Raw genomic sequence first — 20,903 nt, 5'->3', positions numbered from 1 at the left:
GCCAGGAGATGAGATTTTAAATGTGTTTGTTTACTCAGAGGCATTAAAGAGAATAATAAAAAATCAAAACAGCTTTAACAGAAGATCTGTTTGACAATGGGTAAAAGGCCCCACATAAAAAAAAAAAAAAAAAAAAAAAAAAAAACAATAAAATTTTTCATCCTATAGCTGCCTATAGACATGGCAGTGGTTTTGAGCCAGATCAGATGAAAAGCTCTTGGCTATAAATATGCATGACCACAAGTGAGTTTCAACTCAATAAAAACAGTAGCGTTTTCTATCCAATGGCATCAGCTGTGTTCAACTATTGCCAAACTACTTGTGATAATTATTTGACTATAATAACACATCTCTTATTGGATTATCAACAGCTAGGTAATGAGAGTACACACCTTACCAACCCATATAATTCAAATTGTTACTCAAAGTAATGTCAAAGGCTCTGCATGGTAGTGCACAGGCTAATAACATTTAGAGAATGAGAATTCATTCTACTACATTAATTGTACGCGTAAGAAAGAAACTGGGACTTGCCTGTCATAACACCCCAGAAAAACTGGATCGACACTTCCCTGCGATACAAAATTGTGTCAATGTACTTTGTGTGCTATTTGCCACAAGGAGGCATTTGTGAATTCACTCTTCTCTAAGTCAGCCTAATCAGTTTAACACTAGGCCTCTAAACATGCAGTTACTTTTGTCATTTTTATCTCTCTTGGCAGATTTTAAAGTCCTATGCATGCTACTAGATCTGTAAAACATCACATTGATAGTAATAAGGAAAGGAACACACTGTAACAAAATTTCTTTAAAACAAATGCACACATAAAACCAAGACAGAGGAAGCAATACATCATCCTCTTGTGCTTCTGTTTAATCTTTAGAGCTTATGGTTGTATTTAATGCATGTGAACTTTAAGCAAAGGTCACAAAGTCATAGGATCATTAGGCCATAATTTTTATAAATAAACTCTTATAATGCCTGTCCTGTCATTTTGTATACCTACTCTTATTGCCTAAAACGCTACGCAACTGATTTATTTAGGGAATGTAAATGTTTCCATTTATATATAAACATCAAATGCTTTATTAATGTTTTAAAAACCTTGTATCTGTATTGTTAGAATGATACATATACATGCAAGGAGCCATACTAGCTCATTACGTATTATGCAGGTTGTGCTTCCAAATTTGACGGTCTACACAAAGGCTAATACTATACTAATACTATACTATACTAATACTAATACTATACTAATACTAATACTATACTAATCCTTCTTACAAAGCAGAATTTCAGATATGATGGCCCAGTAAAAAATACACAACCTATGTGGCTCAAATGTTTCCATGCTATAGCAGTTAGTTTTGCTAATAAAAGCCCAGGTACAATTGCCCTGATTTATTCCAATAAATTTATTCATAAGTTCTCCAAGGCTAGAGAGAATACACTTTCATCAGTGAAGATGGGTAATCCAGCAAACTTGGAATGGATTTCCAAAAAGTAAAGATATTTGTTAGCTATTTGTTAGAAAATGTTTTCAATCCTGGACCAGATCCATTCCAGGTTTCACTGATGAAAGTGTATTCCCTCCAGCATTAGAAACATTATTAAATCAGGGCCAATTAATCCCAAAAGACTTTCCAATAAGGCTACCCATAAGAGCAATAGTGTGGTATACGGGGTAAGAGAATAGTCTTCTTTACAATACCTGGTGATTGTTGGTGTGGTAGGAATCACTGATGTCATAAAAGTTTTACTTTATACAGGAAGGTTGCTTGACTTCTAGTGTTTAATCTATAGATTCATAGGTGTTTTACAAAAATAAAAATGAAAAAATCTTATCCATGAAGGCCAAGTCTACAATTCTAAATTTTTACATTTTTATTTTATGCATATTGATGTATTCATTTTAGATATAAATCAAAACAAATAGACCAAATGATTATTTAACAACAAAAAATGTCTTATCCTATGGGACCATTCTTTTCTTTTTGTGCAGTAAGAGACTAGAGGTGATGGTTGTTGCCATCTGTGTGGAAAGAACTGTGGAGGTCATGACAGCAGGCTGTACAATAAAGCCTCTGACATAGTTGTGGCTACCAATCTTAACACTGTTTGAAACAAGACTAATAAAAAAGAGAATAAAGAAAATCCACATGAAGTACTTGTTCACAAATCAAAATGTAAAACCACAGCATGGAAGTCATGCACAGAGGGTTTTACAGAGGAGGAAGAAAAGACAAAATCAGTGTCCCGGAGAGGCCCCAATGGTCTAACATTCAAGCAGCCCAACATATGATAGTAACAAGGATGGCTTAGGGTTCTCAGTCTGCAACAGGAAACACTGTTTCTGGAATGTCAACCAAGTAAGAAACTTGGCAACAGAATAACAAAAAATGATTTATTTAGGAAAACAGTAAGCCACAAATAACTTGTCAATCATATAGAAAAATAAATATTGGGTTTAGATACAATTGTTATGCTTTCTAGAAAAGGGACCTTACATGAGGCCCTGCATAGCAATGATTTCCCTGCTGCTGCTGCTTTATCCATTTTGGTACATCTAAACTTTCTCTACCTCTCCTGATTTTGGTCATTACCACATCTATTATCAGGGGGGCAGCTCTAACATGGGGGAAGCAATACTGAATGTACGAAAATGATGCCTTACATGGAGACACAGTGTAGAACAAGGCATGATATGTCAGTAATGGGGAAAAGATTAACTGTGGTGAACCTATCAACTGGGGGTGCAAACTTTAACTATTTTTAGACAATAAAATTCCTGAACAAATGACAGATTATTATGGTGTATTCATCTTTATAATCAAAATGATTAAAAATGCATGAACAGCCCCTACTTTGATCATTACTTCAGATTCATGAATCGATTGCCTAGAACTGCCTTAAATAGCATTAAGGTGGAACTTGTCTTACTTAAACCTCAGATATTTTGGGCCTGGTGTTTTCTTTTCTATTGGAATGTCAAGATCCAAAGAGCTCCCTAAGCTCCTTTAGAAAAAAGGTTGTGGATGCTTATAAGGCTGACTATGGATTTAAGATCTTAAAATTATTGAACTCAATCATGAAGTGAAATCAAAAATTTTCACAAAATTCACTAAGCAATAAATGTAATGAAATATGGAATGGCTTAGTCAAAGCCCCATCTAAATTCCACTGAAATCTTGTGGGGGAATTTTTCCTAGAAAACAGATCATGTCATAGACTGATGAGCAGGTATGCAAAACACCCACAAGAAGTAATTTTTGCTAAGGGCTACAATACCAGCTCCTGAGGCGCAAAGCATAATGAAAAATATACAAATGAAGGAATAGGCACATTTCCTTGTCTTTTTGTTTAAGTATAGCCCTTTGATCAGTAGGCATGGCTTAAATAAAAATCAAATCTTTGCTCACAAATGTTGAATAACTTCATGGCATGTACTTAGTTTTTCACATGACTGTAAATGTAGTCTGTACTAACTTCCCTCATATTGTATCAATGAGTCTTTAAAAAGGTTTTTTTTTAGGGGAAATCATTATGAAGTAACCCTTACCCAGTGAAAGACCTTAAAGCTGCAGAAGGGTAAACATTTATTTAAAAATTTCCATGCTGCATAATGAAGATCCAATTATTCTTTAAACATACTGGAGGCTTACTGTTATCAGCTAAGCTTGTCCTTTTACAGGGATTTCAGTTCATTATATTACCCTCAGGAGAATTGATCGGAAATGTTAGGTTCTTTTTGCAGTGTGTGTTAATTGCTGGAACAATTCAACTATGCTATCAGTGCAGACATTACACTGTCTTAAAAATAAAATTTTCTGGATGTAGATACATATTACACCAATAAAAGAAATAAAAGGGGCAACAAAAGAAGCACATCAATTAAAACAGCCCATAAATAACAGATTATTAGCAAAGCTATTTAGTGACCTTACCTTATCCCAAACATATCAGAGAAAGACCACCCAAGACATTTTTAGCTAATGTACTGACGTGTTTAAATTATATCTATGCAAAACTGTTTTTATAATATCAGTGTTGGATAGGGTGGTATGTGGGAAGAACCCGTTTTATTCTTTATTAAGGTTTTATTCTTCTACGTGCCCCCGCTAGGTAGATTGGGTCTTTTGATATGACATGGTAACCACTGGCACTGGGAATGGGGCTGCAATCCACAGATTTTGAAGAACAGCAAGAACAGGAATAGAGGTGAAATCTTGATCCATTAGCAACTGTTCAATAGGAATTATAACCTCTTTGAGTGGTTTGCTCACTTCTTGCGGCATCTTGCTACAGTACAGAGAGTTACAGCAAATCTCTTAAAGAGGCATATAGCAAAAATAAAAGAAATAGGGATTTAAAACCTACTTTATCTAAAATGAAAAAAGATGCTTTGACTTTAAATATATATTATTAAATGTACCTGTTTTCAAAATGAAATAGTATGAAGAAAACAAAGGCAATTCCAACTAAATGTAAAGTAGATATACTCATCAGTCCGACATGACCTTAAAAAGGATTTTGGACAAAGCAAGGCTGACCTAGGTAGACTTCTCACCATCCCCAGATAAAAAAAAAACATGCATTACTGTGTGATGTGTTAATGAGTTGGTTCAGAACCTGTGTTATGGTGTGAATATGTGAGGTAGTAGCTGCAAGACCACAATCATGGGCACTTGGATCAGTACCTTGGGGGCCAGAACTTAGAAATCCTCTTATTTCAATACTTTTTTTGCTCATAAAATAATCTAATAAAGCATCACAAAATGCCTGTACATTGATTTTTTTTTTTTTTATGCAACTGATATGTGTTTGTTTTTAGAGTATAGCTTTGGCAAAACATATAACTTTAACCAAAACAGTAAACATTTTCACAAAATGAAGGGTTATCCACCTCTGGATTAACACGAAAGTATTCCCACTAATTCTAGTCAGTGACAGTCAAACCTCTAGGATTCATCCTCACTTCTTTTGGTGACATTGGTTACCAGGGGGAATTATGGGGATAGACCTACTGGTAGGTGCAAAGGTAAACAATAAATATCTGACATATTCATTAAACATTACATTTTAAGAAAAAAAATGGTTTTGACTCGAGTTATTATTAAAAACCACTTACTTACCTCAACAAGCTGGGCAAATGGTGAGTTGTTTAATGTTATGACAGCAAATGTTAATTTAATGGTAATGTTGTTTAATGTTAAGACAGTAGTAGTAAGAAAGAATTAGTAGTAAGAGTTTTAATTCAGCACAAAAATGTTTAGATGCAGAAGCCCATAACAAGTGATCAGATATCATATTTTGGTCCATCGGCAAATTGGACATTGACTGGATGTTTGTTAGGTTACCACACTTTGCCCATTACTTATATCTCAATACACTTTTTAATAAACCCTAAAAGCCTTAGCATTGCCCTAACATTTGCATAGACACGCTTTTGGCTTTTAGTTACTTTCAGATATGGAACTAAGATACATTTTTAATGAAAACAAGGCAGCTGTCAACCTTTGGATTCCAGTTTAGTGCCACACTAGCCCGAAACATACGTATTGTGATGCCCTACAGGCGCAGATTGTGGCCTGATTTCATAATACTGCAGCCATGTTTGTATGACGGGGTTCAATGCTTCAAGAGAGGTGCTTGTATTTTGCTTACACTTTTGGTTTTGCGGAAATTTTATATAACAATCTCCAGATATTCTTTCTCTTTGATCCATGAGAAATATATAAGATTTAATAAAATGCAGCTGATGCCTGGACATTATCAGCAAATTACCTCACATTCTTTCTGTCACTCACAGTGACAGCAAATACACGTTGCTATGGAAATATGGAAGTTATTAACTGGAGGTGGTAAAGAAAAACCTGCCAGGATCAACTGAGAAATGCAAGTCTGTGTTCCTGCCATAAAATAATATGCAGGTTCATATTTACCAATGTTTCCATTTGAATCTCCGGATGTCCATGCATAAACTCTAAGTTTTACTGGCTGAATATGAAGATAGCTACTTTGAACTACATAACGATACTGGAAAAAATTGCTGATTGAAAAAAAGTCGCTGTCCCCAACTATCCTCACCTGCTAGGTGGGTCCTATGTGCTGCATGTATCAGATGTTCCTGTCCTGTCTTTTCTGTTCCTGAAGAAGCGGATACACTTCAAGAAACGCGTCAAACCAACAGGCTAACATTTTTGTTAGGGTTACTCGGACAGGAATGTTTGACAATATTTGCTTCACATTTTTAAAAGTTTTAATTGATGTCTGTTTTAATGATGTTAAAAAAAATTTTGGTTTGAATTTGAATTATTGTAATCCACATTTATTGGGCTTAAAAGTCCCAGTTGCAGAGGTATTTACTCAGATTTTGTGTATTTGTTCAAAGATTCAGGGATGTGGCCTTGTGTCAAACTAAGAGGCTCGTTAAACTTCAAAAGTGTTGTTCAACTATATTTTAGCCTACACTAAGATCATTCTAACAGTTACATTTGGTGGTTGCAGTGTAAAAGTGTGGGAATGCTTTCCTGCCTAAGAACCTGGTTGAAACTTGTTTCATCTGATCTAAGAGAAAAAGAGAAGAATAGCAAGAATACAATGTCATTGTTTAGCTAAAGCTAACGAGTTTTATTTATTCCCCTCCTATTTGTTGATATATATATTTTAAAGCTGAACAATAGACATTCACAAAATGTTAAGCAATGCATCTGGACTTGACTAGGGTAGCCCTGCTACAGGCCTCTCTATATTTTAGTTCTTAAAACTTTTCCTGGCTTCCAGTTAAGCTCAGAAATTTGCACTTGTCCTTGTAGCTGCAGACAACAGGCACTGTATGGAAGGGGAAGCATTTAGGAAAACATGCTCCTTCCATTTAGTACATTGAGTGCGGCCTCTGAGATACACATAGAATTCAGTGAATGTAATGCTACAGAAAGCTGTCAGGGACAGCACACGTTGTACAAAAGATATTTAGAGACTCCAGATATACAACAGGAGATGTTGGAGACTAGACTGGAAATATACCTCAAGGGACTAGAGATATGGGAATGCTAGAGATCACTGCTGTTATTCCTTCATTACAAATCACATCTGTACCCTCTTAAAAATAATGTGTGCCACATTTAAGATCCCTCAAAGCAAGACCTATGATAAAAGATCGGAAGAAAAATATATATAAAATGAGAACTGGGATAAATAGTACAAAAAAACATAAGTAGCCAGCTTATCGAAATATTTTTCCCTCACTGAAGTGTATTCCACTTCATAAAACTCAGATTCTTCTTCCTGCAGGGGCCCTGAGGGCCACACAGTAAGCATCAAAGGGCCACATGCGGTCCCTAAGTCATAGATCAGGCACCAGACACTATACAGTAATCTGTGGACATCTTCAGTGATTTATCAATGTAGGCCTATGCTTAAGATTAATTTACTGAATAAAACTGAGACTCTGCTGTAAAGCTGCATACTTCACTGCGCCAGGGAAGAGGTTTTAATTAGAGGAAAATTCTTTGGGGATCTGGAGGAGTACAATGCTATCCAGAAGTGACTTAGTTAATGCAAGTTTATTTACTATGGTAAAAGGGGCTGCCAACATGAATGGTTTCTTTGTGCTGGAAAAGTCACGTCACTGCACATAGACATGTGTCTTCATTATACAATCACAGACCATTTGTAATTACACAATTCAGCTCCACAACATTTTGTCATGCTAAGTCTACAGTGAATGACATCACAGTCATTTTTCTAAAAAAAAAAAAAGGTTTAAATGAGAGATGTATTCTTACTAGCCTTTGTACTCTCTAAAAGTAGAAAACCTCTTTACCAGGAAGTTTTGATAACACCCATAAAATATAATACATATTTTAAAAAATACATATTTTAAAAATATTTTAAAAGTAAAAAAGTATCATTCAGAAAGACTGATAACATTGCAACATGAAAACTTCAACATTTTAGCTTAGAAAATGAGATTTTTTATGAATGGAGTGTTCCTTTGCAAGTTAGAAATGTATTGAGCTGAATGGCTAAATAAGTTCTCTTAGCCCTGTTGACATTAAACAGTAAAACTTTCATAGAACAGAAGGTTTTTACAGGTCTCACTTCCATCACAAATCGCAGAAATAAAGGTTAATTCCTCATTTTAAAATATGGTATGGAGCCATGAAAATCTTTCCTTTAAGCCACTTTGGCCAACTGTACATACAGAACTGCAGGTTTATAGCACAGACACGACCTAATAATTTAGCACTATTTATTACTAAAATAAAGAATAAAACCCATATTTTGTAATCAAATTAGACATGTAGACACCTTTTTGTTTACCATAAATGTAAACAGGAACAGGAACAATTAGAAGGAAAAGAAATATAATAAAGTAGATTGAAAAATACATGTTCTGTTCTAGGTTTCAGATGTACAATGCAGTTCAGTGGATTTTTTTATCTTTTTGCACACCTGTTGTTTACCACTTTTTTACAATAAATAGAATGGACATTTCCTTTAGCATGCCTCTCAATCTTGTGCCAAGAAGTTACTGGAGGAAATTCACATACTCCTCAAAATATGTTACACCCTGAACTGAAGCATCAATCTAACAACTATTTAGATGACTGTTTACTTTGTACTTTGCAAGGTCCAGCTCCTCCCCTTCTCATCTATCTGGACTCTACTGGACACTCCAGTTCCTGGGCCCGATAGTACCCTTTCAACCTCACTTCCCCTCTTTTAAATTAAAAAAATCAATAGGATCTGGGAAGCCAATGGACATATATTACTTTTTCATGCCTGTGTTGTAATTCATCCATTTAAGATGTTTACAAACAGTAAAAACCTTGTAGATTTTTTAATGCTGACCAATGGCTGACTCCTTTCTTAGGTAATTAAGAAAGAACTGAAAACATAAGGGCCACAAATCTGTTACTTTCTTGTTCTAATGCCAATCATGGCATACAATGGTGTGTAAAAAGGATACCTTCAGAAATGTAATTTTTAGCTGGTGTGATTGGAAAGTTACCGACATGTATTGACATTGGATAACAGTGTCCTGTAAAAGCATCACAAGATTTATATATAAATAAATATATATATATATATATTATACACAATTGCCCTATACTTGGACTACCAAAATGTAAATGATAGTCCTAAGAAAAAAATTTTTTAAGTAATCCCAGCAGCTCCAGCACTGGTCTAATGCCAGAAATATAGTGGTAATAATAGTGCTTTGCTAGAAATATCAACCATGCCAGATATCAAGTTCTTGTTAGAACAATGGGATAGGGGCGTCTGCAGGAAACCAAGAACCTTATGTAAAATTGCAGTTTTCATTCTTGCCAGCTGACAGGCACCTGCCATGGGGCATTAGGCCAACATGCAAAAACAGTTCATTACCTAACAAATTGAATGATTTTATTTTAAACAACACAATCCACTATAAAAGCTTGAGTTTTGGAAAATTTTGCACTGAAACACCCTAGTATGAAAGTGGATCCTGGAAAGCTTTCAGTAGCAGATTTAAAATATTTACTTTAGGTAAGTTATCATTTATAAATACAAATCTATAGATATAATATAATAAAGTATTTTCTTTTATTATATAAATAAAGCATTAAAACATAATTTTATCATTTCAGCGGGGTTCTACTGCATGTAAATATTTTGCAATTACAAAAAGGAAAGAAGGAATTAAACAATGCAAGGAAGCTTAAGCTGCAAGACACTGATCTAGCTTTATTAAAGTGAGTTCTAAAAATGAATGATTTGCTAAACAATGATCATCACCACCTGACACTCCCAGTACATAGGCTTCAGGGTTGCCCACTGGTGACAGAAGCAAAGTGCAGAAGCACAAATCAGATACTGATAAACAATAATGGTTAGAAATCAGACAGGCAGGTCAGGGCAGTTTGCAAACAGGTAAACAGCAAGAACTAGAGAGCAGACTTGGACCATATCTAGAACAGCAGTCATGATTTAATAGAGCTAGATACAGTAACAAGGTGCTTGCAAGAGCAAGGAAAGGTACTCACTACTGATATGCTATATATATTTGCAATATCTGTATAGCTATATATGGGCAGCTATTTTGTGTCAATGTTTGTATCTGTATTATGAAACCTCTATTTATTGTACAGCACTCTGTAATATGTTGGTGCTATAAAAATACTGTTTAATACTAATAAATAATAATACAATGCATTTGAAATAATTGGCCCATGTACTGAAGTGTGTTGTATATGTATATGTATATAAAAAAATACCATGCTAAAACACTTGTTAGGTGGCAATTTACGTTTAATGTGTAAATAGGACCTAAAGTTAAATGCAAAATTTATACCATGGCATTTGTTGGATGAACAATTGTTTATTTTTGCAAGAGAGACCACTACAGGAAGATTAACTCCTAATACAAAGAGTAACAATCTTTCCTACAAGACAGATGAAAACCTTTCACTAATGTTACAACTAATAGAACATCTTGTAAAATAAACATAATGTACTCAGCACACATGTAACCTGAGCACTACTCTCCGCCATGAGCTCCTTGCAGATCCTCTATTGCCTGGCATTGTCTGAACATTTGCAGCTGCAGCTAAATTTAGTCTTTTTTTGGTCCTCTGTGACTCCACCCACCCAAAAGTTTTGTCTACATGAATATGATGATAAATAAAGCTGGCACACAGCACAGGGTAATAAATGGAACTCATCTGTGTAAACACAACAGATTGCTGGCTGTGCATTGCATCTCTGGGTTTGCAGTTTGGCTGTGCTAGAAAGGTATCAGAGAAGTTCATTCTCATATTGCTACTAACCTAGGTCATCAGGCATTGCTACTTAAAGCGACCTAAACTCAGAATTTTCACTTTACATAAAAGGGTAGACAACCCTTTTATTTTACATAAAATGTTGTTTGTTGTTTTTTTAAGTATAATACCCTTTAAAAAAAAAAAAAAAAAAAGGATGCAGCACCACCTCTCTTATTCTTGATCGCCCTGGAATGAATGAACGAATGGGAGCGCAAAGCCTTCCAGGATACCTACATCACACATCCTGGGAGGAGTCCTTTCATCAACAGGGGAAAAAAATTGCAGATCCCAAATCTACATCACCCAATCTCGCGCCTGCACAGTGCCTAGGAAGTAGAACACAGAGAAGATGGCGTAGATAAGAAGATGGCGGAGTTGGGGCGAAGACGGATATCGGGGCGACGCAGGACCCGATGGAAGAAATCCCTTGACAGATCTGCGGGATTGAAGTTAGGTGTGTTTTTTTGGTTTTGGGTTAGTTTTGGGTTTACTTCCACTTTAAGTCCAATCAAATATCAAATAGGCTCTCATTGACTATTTTCCAGAAGTCTTAACATTTCTAGCTGGTTTATGGGCTTACTTGGCTAATTTCCGTAAAATCCTGAAAATATTACATAGCTGTATCTTCAATTTCAATTAATATTCACAAAATGCATCAGTTGCATTCCTAGAAAGTACTAAACCGAAATAGGAAAAAAGTAGATAATTTCATTGTCAGTTATTACTGACGTACAAAATACATGATGTATTATTTGCCTTTTATGCCTTTGTCATATGCATTGGACTTTTGCCATTTTCTTTTAATCTTCTCTTGAATCCTCTTCCACTTCAAGCTGCCTACTGCAATTGTATACAAGTTTAATACAAGTTTAACAAGCCCTATGAAGTCTTGTCTCCATAGGCCACAAAGGTTTGTATGGAGAAGTCTTTTCCATACATGATGATGAGAATAAGAAACCATGATGAATAAGAAACCATTTTAGTATTGAGCAGCCCTGTGGATTAAAAGGACCAGAGCTTGCATGATATTCATAGAAAATTCTACTGAGAATAGTTAGCATGCGGAGAGGGTGGCTAGGATTAGGTTACCCTAACATAGATGTTTCAGGCTGTTGTTAACTCTATTAGGCTGCTTCTTTTCATTCTTCAAAATTATGCTGCCTAAAACTAATGATAACAGGCGGCAAGGTGGGTTAATAAGTTGGTAAGGTGGGCAAAAGCTGATCGAAGCATTGAGTGTTAATTTTGAGGGGCTGAACAGGTTTTGTAGCACAAAAGTTAATGAATTTGCACAGCTTCCTTATGTTAGTACATTATAGCACTGACTAACACAAAAGCCCAAAATGAAATAATAAAAAAAGCCAATCTGATCAATTTTAACATTTTGTTAACCTAATAAAAAAATACTAGTGTTCATTCTTTGTGGACTTTTTCACATTCACATTTCTGGGCAGTTTTTTGGCAAGCTAAATCCAGCCAAAACTTTTTGCTTTAGACATCCTATTAGATCATGTTTAAACACTGACATGATTATGTCAAGTCATCTGGTCCCTATTAGCAGGTTTGAAGTGTGAAAAGCTTCTTGTGGTGTGGATTACAATGTGCTGACATGTCTGATTTGTGATAGTAAACAGTGAACGGTACATTGTACACAAAAATGTTTTTAAAGTTCATAGTACAAGGGTCAGCAAGTTTGTGATATAAAACATCATGCAATTATTTAACCTTTACTCATAAAGTATAAAGGGCTTCTCCCTTTCTAGGTTGCTTTTTTGCATCTATGACCAAATACATTTTTTTTACTAATTACAATTTTGCATCATAGCCCTCTGTTGATCAATAATATTTATTAACAACAGTGTTTTAGATGTATACACTTACATTTCTGACTTGGTAAAAAAATACTCCCCCTGCCGCTCTCTCCGCTCCCCCAATGACCTACTAAGGACTTCCTCACTCATAACCTCATCACACGCACGGATACAAGACTTTTCTAGAGCTGCCCCGACTCTCTGGAATGGTCTTCCTCGTCCTATTCGGCTTGCTCCTACTTTCTGCTCATTTAAAAGAGCGCTCAAAACCCATTTTTTCAAACTTGCCTACCCGTCTTCTTCTGTCATTTGAAACCACCACTACTTCCACCACTACATATCTCCCATCCTATTGTGTGTGAAATTCCCCCACCTACTAGATTGTAAGCTCTTCGGGGCAGGGTCCTCTCCTCCTGTATCACTGTCTGTATTAGTCTGTCATTTGCTATCCCTATTTAATGTACAGCGCTGCGTAATATGTTGGCGCTATATAAATCCTGTTTATTAATAATAATAATAATAATAATACAAAAAGTTTACTATATGTTTTCATGTACTTTTTATTTTTTGTCAGTGCCTGAAACAAGATAGTGGCAGGAAGAAAATAAGTGGAAATTTCAGTTTTTATAAAGAAAAACTGCACATTTATAAATATTGTGTCTCCTTTTTGCCATGTGAAGAACTTTGGAAATTTACTTCCAATATGCCTGACTTTTCAGCTGGTGACAAGCTCACAAGAAACATGATTACCATCATTATTGCTAAAATCTATGCCATGTAGAATCTGCTGTTCTGTCTACAATAATTTAGTTTTTATATATATTAATATATATATATATATATATATATATATATATACACATACATTTAGCCCTATCTAAGAAATCAGTATATGTACTGCCCATTTATTTACTATACATTCAACTTCCAGACCTGTTGCATCTGTTTACAATAATGTTTTTGTTGCAGGAGCCCGGGAATCAGATACAAGTCTTTGAAATGCAGACATCCGTTGGAGTGTTAGACGACTTGGCAGTTACTACTACTAATCTGTGTAAAATCCTAAAACTCAATTTACATGGCTAACACTATGTAACAAGTCTGGTTTAAAAATAATATAGCATGAGGTAGTTAGATAAAATTAACTGTGGAATAAAGGCAAGGCACATTTTTAACCCTATTAAGACTTTTAGTAATTGTGATGACTAATTTCTGAGTTGAGCCTGTCTCATGTGCCTGAACATTGTTTATTGAAAAGGAGAAAGGTTGCTGGGCAGAACCTAGTCCAGAGGTCAGGGAAGTCAAGCCCATAGGAAACATGAAATTAAATAAATAACGATCTTTGCTCAAACAATCTCTACAGAAAAAACTGACACATAAAAGTTACATGATTTAATAATTCTCATTATGTAAATTAGTAAGAATGCAGAATTGCCATATGAAAAAATAAGTACACCCCTACATTTACAAGCATTGTAAATCAGTAAAATTACATGTTTCAGATAAAGTGTCAACATTATGAACACCCTATGGGTTTATGCATGTGGAACCTCAGTTATTTAAACCCCAGATATCTAGGGTCCTGTGTCCTTGATGGTATTTACATGTATGGCATGATCATGGCATGATACAAGGTCCTCAGTAAGATATGGATTCCTACGATTCTGGTTTGGGATTCAAAATTATTGCCAAATTATTTGAACTCATTTATTCCACTGGAAAAACAAAAGAAAGAAAAAGCCTTCACTCTACAAAAAGAATCTGAAAGCAAGACTACAGTTTACAATGAAAATTTTAGGCATAAAACCTTCTGCATTATCTCATAGCGTGCTTGATGAAAATGTACAGTCATCTGCCCAATGTGAATTCTACATTATATCAAAGTGTGCATGAGAAGACTGTAAAGCAGGGGTGCCCAACAGGTGGATCCCGATGTACCGGTAAATCACAAAGACAACGCAGGTAGATTGCGGAGCCCTGCCTTTTAAAATAAACTCTACCGCACACAAGAGTTATTAAGTCCAAGTTTTTATTGTTGGTAGATCATTTTGACTTAGTCAACTTAAAAGTAGCTTGCAAGCCAAAAAAGTGTGACAACCCTGCTGTAAAGCCACCTGTCCCAAAGTTGAAGCGGAAACAGATCTTTTGACAAAATAGTGATCAGGAATATTTCAAAACAAAGGATTATGGCCTAGCCTTGTCATCCCCCTGAAATGTTAGAGATGATTCAAAATGCCCAGTTCATTGTGAACAAGCTGCAAACATATTGTAACCCAAGTAATTTTGAATGCAGAAGTAGTCAACATTGGATACTGGAAGGAAGTATACAATATATCTGTAAGACATGAAATTTTGTAATAGGAGCAATACCTGAATATGAGAACATGGGTGCACTTACTTTTTCACACCTTGAATCTATTGATACTTTTTTGAACAAATAATTTTTCCTTTTGTGTTATTATAAAGCATCCATGTCTTTATTTAAAAGGCCATGTTTGAATGAGGATTTAATGTTTGTCTGTTTAAATACTTTAAAATCCATCATCCCCACAGACTGTACAAAATTTGTCACATGATTCCAATTAGATTTAGGCTACGTTTAGTAGATATAGACACATGACACTGTTTTCTGTTGTGGTTTAATTTTATAGCAGCAGACAATAAATTACTCTGATAGTGCTGAGCTTTGGAATCTTCCATACAAACACGGTTATTATTGCTCACATTAAACCTCTGCTGCTAAACTTAGCTTCAAAACTGAATTTTGCTTTGTTCTTAAGTTTCTAGTGAAAAGATTCTATTCAGTTGCTGTTACTTCCTGCACTCTGCAGTTGAATAATACATATATGGAACTAGTCTGATGCTTTTATTCCAACTTTGTTGCCAAACACGCAACTTGGATTAGTTGAGAGGCCTTTACTAGAATTTTATGGTTCTGGCCTGCTACCATACTTCTGTTAATTAAGGATTTTAAATAAAACAGGATGCTATACCACAAGATCTCTTGGATTTGCAGGATGTGTATTAAAAGCTTCTATTTATTTAAAATTGTCCATGCAAACTCCAAGGTCTGCTAGCCAAAATAACTATTGATGTGTAATCTATATATTGTATGTAGGTATAAAGAAAGAAAGTTTTGTAAGAAAAAGATTTATTAAAGTATAACTCCATCATAAAAAAAAACAGCTTTTGATGGGCAGTATATTGAGCAACCTAGCAGTTTACAAGGATCACTGAAATTTAGGACCACGTAAGACCTGGAGTGAGCCACAGCATTCTGGTGCAGGCTCAACTGTGATCCTAATCTTTCCTATTCCAAAAAATTGGGAGAGGTTCTGAACCATTTTTGTATGAAGATGAGATTGTGGTGCAGTTGCCAAAGGTGACAAGTTTTTTGCTCCCAAGAACTTTGCAGCTGTGCTGTGGAAGTTGCCAACCGTGTGTTTTTACTTGCAAGGGTAAAGCTAGCTATGCACTATGCCATATTATAAATTAATTAGAGGAAAACTTTGAATTGATCAAAAATCAATCAAAAGAGTGTATTTAATAATATTTATTTGTTGATTTCAAAAACAACTTGACAAGGATTTCTTTTTTTGTGAATTGATTGAGCATAGTATGGAAACTGTTTTCACCTTTTCATGTTACTGTCAATATTTTTAGATAAATTAGTGATAGATTAGATAGAATAATTTCTCATTTATGTGCCTGATGATAGATATAATAGTAGAATTGATCATAGAGCAGACCAATGTGAAACACGTTGATGGTAAATTAAATAGTTGTTTTAAAGGGTTGATTTAAATTGATAATATTGATTTATAATAATTTTGAGAGAAAATACAAATTCCTTGTCATATAATTCTGTACAATACAATACAATACCCCACTGCATGCTGACAAGGCTACAGTAAGTTCAAAGCATGATTTAACAAGGTAATACACTGGAATCATTACTATCCCACATTTAGTACCTTCCAGAAGATATGGATATTAGTATCTGTAGGGTATTAGCTAGATACCAATACAGCCAAGCACACAAATGAAAATCAAGATAAAAAAAATACAACCATACCCCCTTAAGCTCCACTGTATGTTAGTATGACTGCAATTAGTTCACAAACTGTATGAACCACACAATTCGGTGGGCTGCATTTTCAATATCATAGATTTCATGCCATTCTTAGTATGAAGGATCATGATAATTACTGCATGTGACACAACAGGTGCCTTATGATTGGCCCAACCCATGATAATGGAAAGAGTCAGCTCAGTATTCTGACGAGCCAATTGGAGATTACACAGTTGTCTTTCTTTGCTCCCAGCAGCTGAATGATTTAGTAGGAGAGTGAAGAAAAAGTGTTTGCTGTTAGGATGAGGAGCAATAAAGTAAGATTGCTACTCTAAAGCCAAAACTTTTCATTTGATTTTGTATACAGCAGGGAATGATTAAACCCTCTTCAAATGTTTGATCTTTTTTGGGAGGCTTGCTTTCACTTCCTGCCCTGAAAACACACTAAGTAAGAAGAAATCTCTTTAAAGCAAGGCAAGCGCCATTTAGGACAATAAAACAAGAAGTTCATAAAAGTAATTCCATAAAAATCCAGTAGAGGTTTTAACCCCTCTCAAAAAAAAATAAAAAAGTTAATAACAAGTTACTGAAGTATATTATTATATGTTCTAACATTATTAATGGCCAAGGCTGGTATAAGTTAACTGTGAAAGTTATATGAATGCCTGTCTTGAAGGCTTGAACACAAGCGTGAAGGTATGTGTGGCATGATCATGGAGCCACCTGCTAGGACATTAGTAGAAGGAACTCAAATACTGTATGTGATGTGACCTCTGAGACAGTAACAATGCTAAGAATTTCACCAACGCTTACTACAAGCTACTAAACCATGGGTAAACTAATATACTGTAGCTTAAAGTCATTACCAACTAAATAGAACACTCCTTTGAACAGAAGGGAACTTACTGCAGCAAGTAATAATAAACTATTTTGGCCATTTGTACTTTTACATGTGCAACAAGTAGAGCTGCACTTATGTATGTGATTAATAAAGCCATTGCACATGAAAACCCTAGAAAAAGGAAAGCAGGACAGAATTAAAACAAACCTAACTTGTGTGCATGCTTCTGATAATGGGTATGCTTCAGCCCTGCCAGAAACCAACATTAATGTTGTTAACAATAGACCATTCTATCAGCGATTTCTGACGTATCATGTTTCTACAAGCCTGTAATTGTTTTGCTTTTTTTTTGTTCTTTCTTATTTTTGTCTTGAATTATTGATGCTATTAATTCATTTCAGACACAATCGAAAAGTGATATGCAAAGTCTTAGTAGAAGTTTGTAGAATTATATATATATATATATATATATATATATATATATATATATATATATATATATATATAAAAGTAAATGTGGTCAATGTGAGTTGCAGTCAGTAGTAAAAAGTAAGATAATAGAATAGCACACATGTTTTTTGTACAGTCCACAAGCTTCTTTCCAAGACCTCTTTTGTGTTTATCATGTGAATCACTGCTACTAGCACAAATTTGTGGATTAAACAGTTTGTAACACACAATGTGCATGTTTGGAGGGAGCTTGATTGGAGGCCAATAAAATACATTTTCTAAGAACATTTAGACAATCCCTGTGTATAAAGTGAAACTCTTGCGCTGGATATATTAACAATGAATATATATATATAAAAAAGTGTGTATTTTAATAAACTCTTGAATAAATTTTTAAAAGTTATCATCACTTTACACAGTCAGACAACTTAACACTACAATGAGTTAAACTGTAACAGGAGTTACTGGAATACACAAAGGTGGGCAGGGAGCAACCAGAAGTTCCAATAGACAGGAACAGAAATAGGAATAATGAGAGTTTACAAAACATAAAGTTATCAAGGCATCTAAAAAGTCAGAAGCATTTGCTGCATAATATAATTACCAAGAATAGGTTGTTACAGCCAAAAAGTCTGGCATTCCATTGTGAAGGATACTCCAAACCTTTTCCTTGAAATAAGAGAATATTGGTAAATATATTCAAACTGCTCTACAGGAGCCATGCATTCCACATTACAATCAAAGCAAACAAACCAGACTGACTGGATGATATTTAATTTAGTAAAACACTGTGTATCATAAAACATCACCATGTGTTTTTCATAATATAAAATACTATGTTTATTGTTTTGTGCATTTGATTTCCTCCAGACTATTCCAGGCAATTTCTGTCTACATACATTCACTTTAGTGGCAGCATTCAATAATGCCATGCCTACGCAATGTGTGTGGGCACGCCCGCTTGTAGTCCTTATCAGGGGGTGCATGTGCCAGGATAACAATGGAGTATAAATGGTTTATAGTTATCAATCTATCATGGGAAGTCCTTCGTGGCAATATCACACAGTTATAATTCAATAAAATTCTAATTAAATTGAACATTTCCCTAGCATAAAAAGTAAAATAAAGTGATCCTTCTAAAAAATAAATTCCTACTTATCTCCACACCCAGATTGTCAATCTTGGCTGAAGAATATTCACTTCTAATGTCAGATGCCCGGTCCCCCTGTGCACCCAGTGGTTTAATCCGCATTACTGCAAGACACAATGGTAATGTAGTGGCTGACGGATCCAACTAAAACATGCAGCAGGGGTCCAGGCATCCAATGAAGCATTTTTTCCTTTTTTAACACTTCAAAATAGATTAGAGATTATTGAAATGACAATAACTAAAGCTTCACTGATATGGGTTTGGATTCATTTAAATTCCGCATCCACACCACTTACGATAGAAGAATATGTGTTTGCAGCAGACAGTACTCCAATAAGCAGTCAGTGCAGGCTGCTATGAGCAGTGCTGCCTCCATTCAGCAACCGTTACTATGTTGGAATGCTCAGCCTGCCCTGAGCTCACACACACACACACACACAATTTACACACACACATATAAAAATACACACATAAATATACACACACCCGTTTTAAAGGACAAAAGAGACAGTAAAAGACAATGAACTTACTGCTATAGCTTGCAGGCGTTCCTTGTGTAACTCTGCCTCCGCCATCCTGATTCAGTGTGAATAAAGCTTGTAGAATAGAGATGTCAGTGGTGCAGGGGATACTTAGTCCAAGCAATGTGCTGGAAAGCTGCAGAAAGTCACTTGTGAGGCTCCTCAGTGAGTGTCAGACATTCCACACACTGGACCAGTGCCTGCCTGCTTCCCATCTGTGCCTTAGCAGCATTTCTCTGCAGCTTCTGTCACACAAACCATGTCTATGCCCTCCTCAGGCAGCCCAGCCGAGTCATTGACTGCACCACTTCATTCCTTCCTAGCTACAATGCTCCTCCTATGTGGTGTCAAGTCACCATGGGGCACTGCCATCACCAGCACAACACTCATACAGATGGTTCAACATGTCTTCCTGGTGAAGGAGCACAACTCTCCAGTGACTAAGCTGGATGTAGCCAGGCAGTGTGTATTCTTTCATATTGGTATTTATACCATGTCATTTAAACAACACTGGCACTTTATGATTGATATGCAGGGGAAGGAGCTTTCCAGATTTTCTCATCTCAATAAAATGTGCTTTCTTTGGCATCGTCTATGATGAAAATGGAGTAATGCCACCTGAATACACATGTTATTGATGTATTATGATGTCATCTGTGGCATGGATGGCAGCCTAACACTGGCTGGGTAAAATCTTAGTACAGCATAAAGTTTGCTTTGGCAGATATGCTGCATATAGTATGTGGGGGTATGTGTATACATGGCACCCTAGTCTGCAGGCATGTGGCATATAGTATGAGGGGTTTGTGTATACATGGCACCCTAGTCTGCAGGCATGTGGCATATAGTATGAGGGGTTTGTGTATACATGGCACCCGGCATATAGTATGAGGGGTATGTGTATACATGGCACCCCAGTCTGCAGGCATGTGGCATATAATATGAGAGAGTAACTGTATACATTGGACCCCAGTCTGCAGGCATGTGGCATATAGCATGAGGGAGGTATGTGTATACAGGGCACCCCAGTCTGCAGGCATGCTGCATATAATAAGAGGGGTATGTGTATACATGGCACTCCAGTCTGCAGATATGCTGCATATAGTATGCGGGGGTATGTGTATACAGGGCACCCCAGTCTGCAGTCATGTGGTATATAGTATGAGGAGGTATGGGTTTACATTGCACTCCAGTCTGCAGATATGCTGCATATAGTATGAGGGGATATGTGTATACATGGCACCCCAGT

At 35.7% G+C, this 20,903-nt stretch overlaps 1 protein-coding gene across 3 annotated transcripts in view; it reads right to left on the bottom strand.

Moving 5' to 3' along the window:
- Positions 1-20,011, bottom strand: part of PALM2AKAP2 (PALM2 and AKAP2 fusion) — a 177,064-nt gene extending 157,053 nt beyond the window's left edge. Inside the window, exon 1 of one of the 3 annotated variants that reach the window (XM_072404493.1) lies at positions 19,664-20,011. In XM_072404493.1, the coding sequence (XP_072260594.1) occupies positions 19,664-19,708 (45 nt within the window). In that variant the 5' untranslated portion in view covers positions 19,709-20,011. The remainder of the gene's footprint in view (positions 1-19,663) is intronic. The other 2 variants (XM_072404494.1, XM_072404495.1) reach the window with 2 other exon arrangements.
- Positions 20,012-20,903: the final 892 nt, after the last annotated feature.

The sequence above is a fragment of the Pyxicephalus adspersus genome, chromosome 3 (genome assembly GCF_032062135.1).
Source record: "Pyxicephalus adspersus chromosome 3, UCB_Pads_2.0, whole genome shotgun sequence".
Classification (NCBI taxonomy): Eukaryota; Metazoa; Chordata; class Amphibia; order Anura; family Pyxicephalidae; genus Pyxicephalus; species Pyxicephalus adspersus.
Note: the sequence above shows the minus strand (reverse complement) of the source record. Positions and strands in the feature narration are given on the sequence as shown.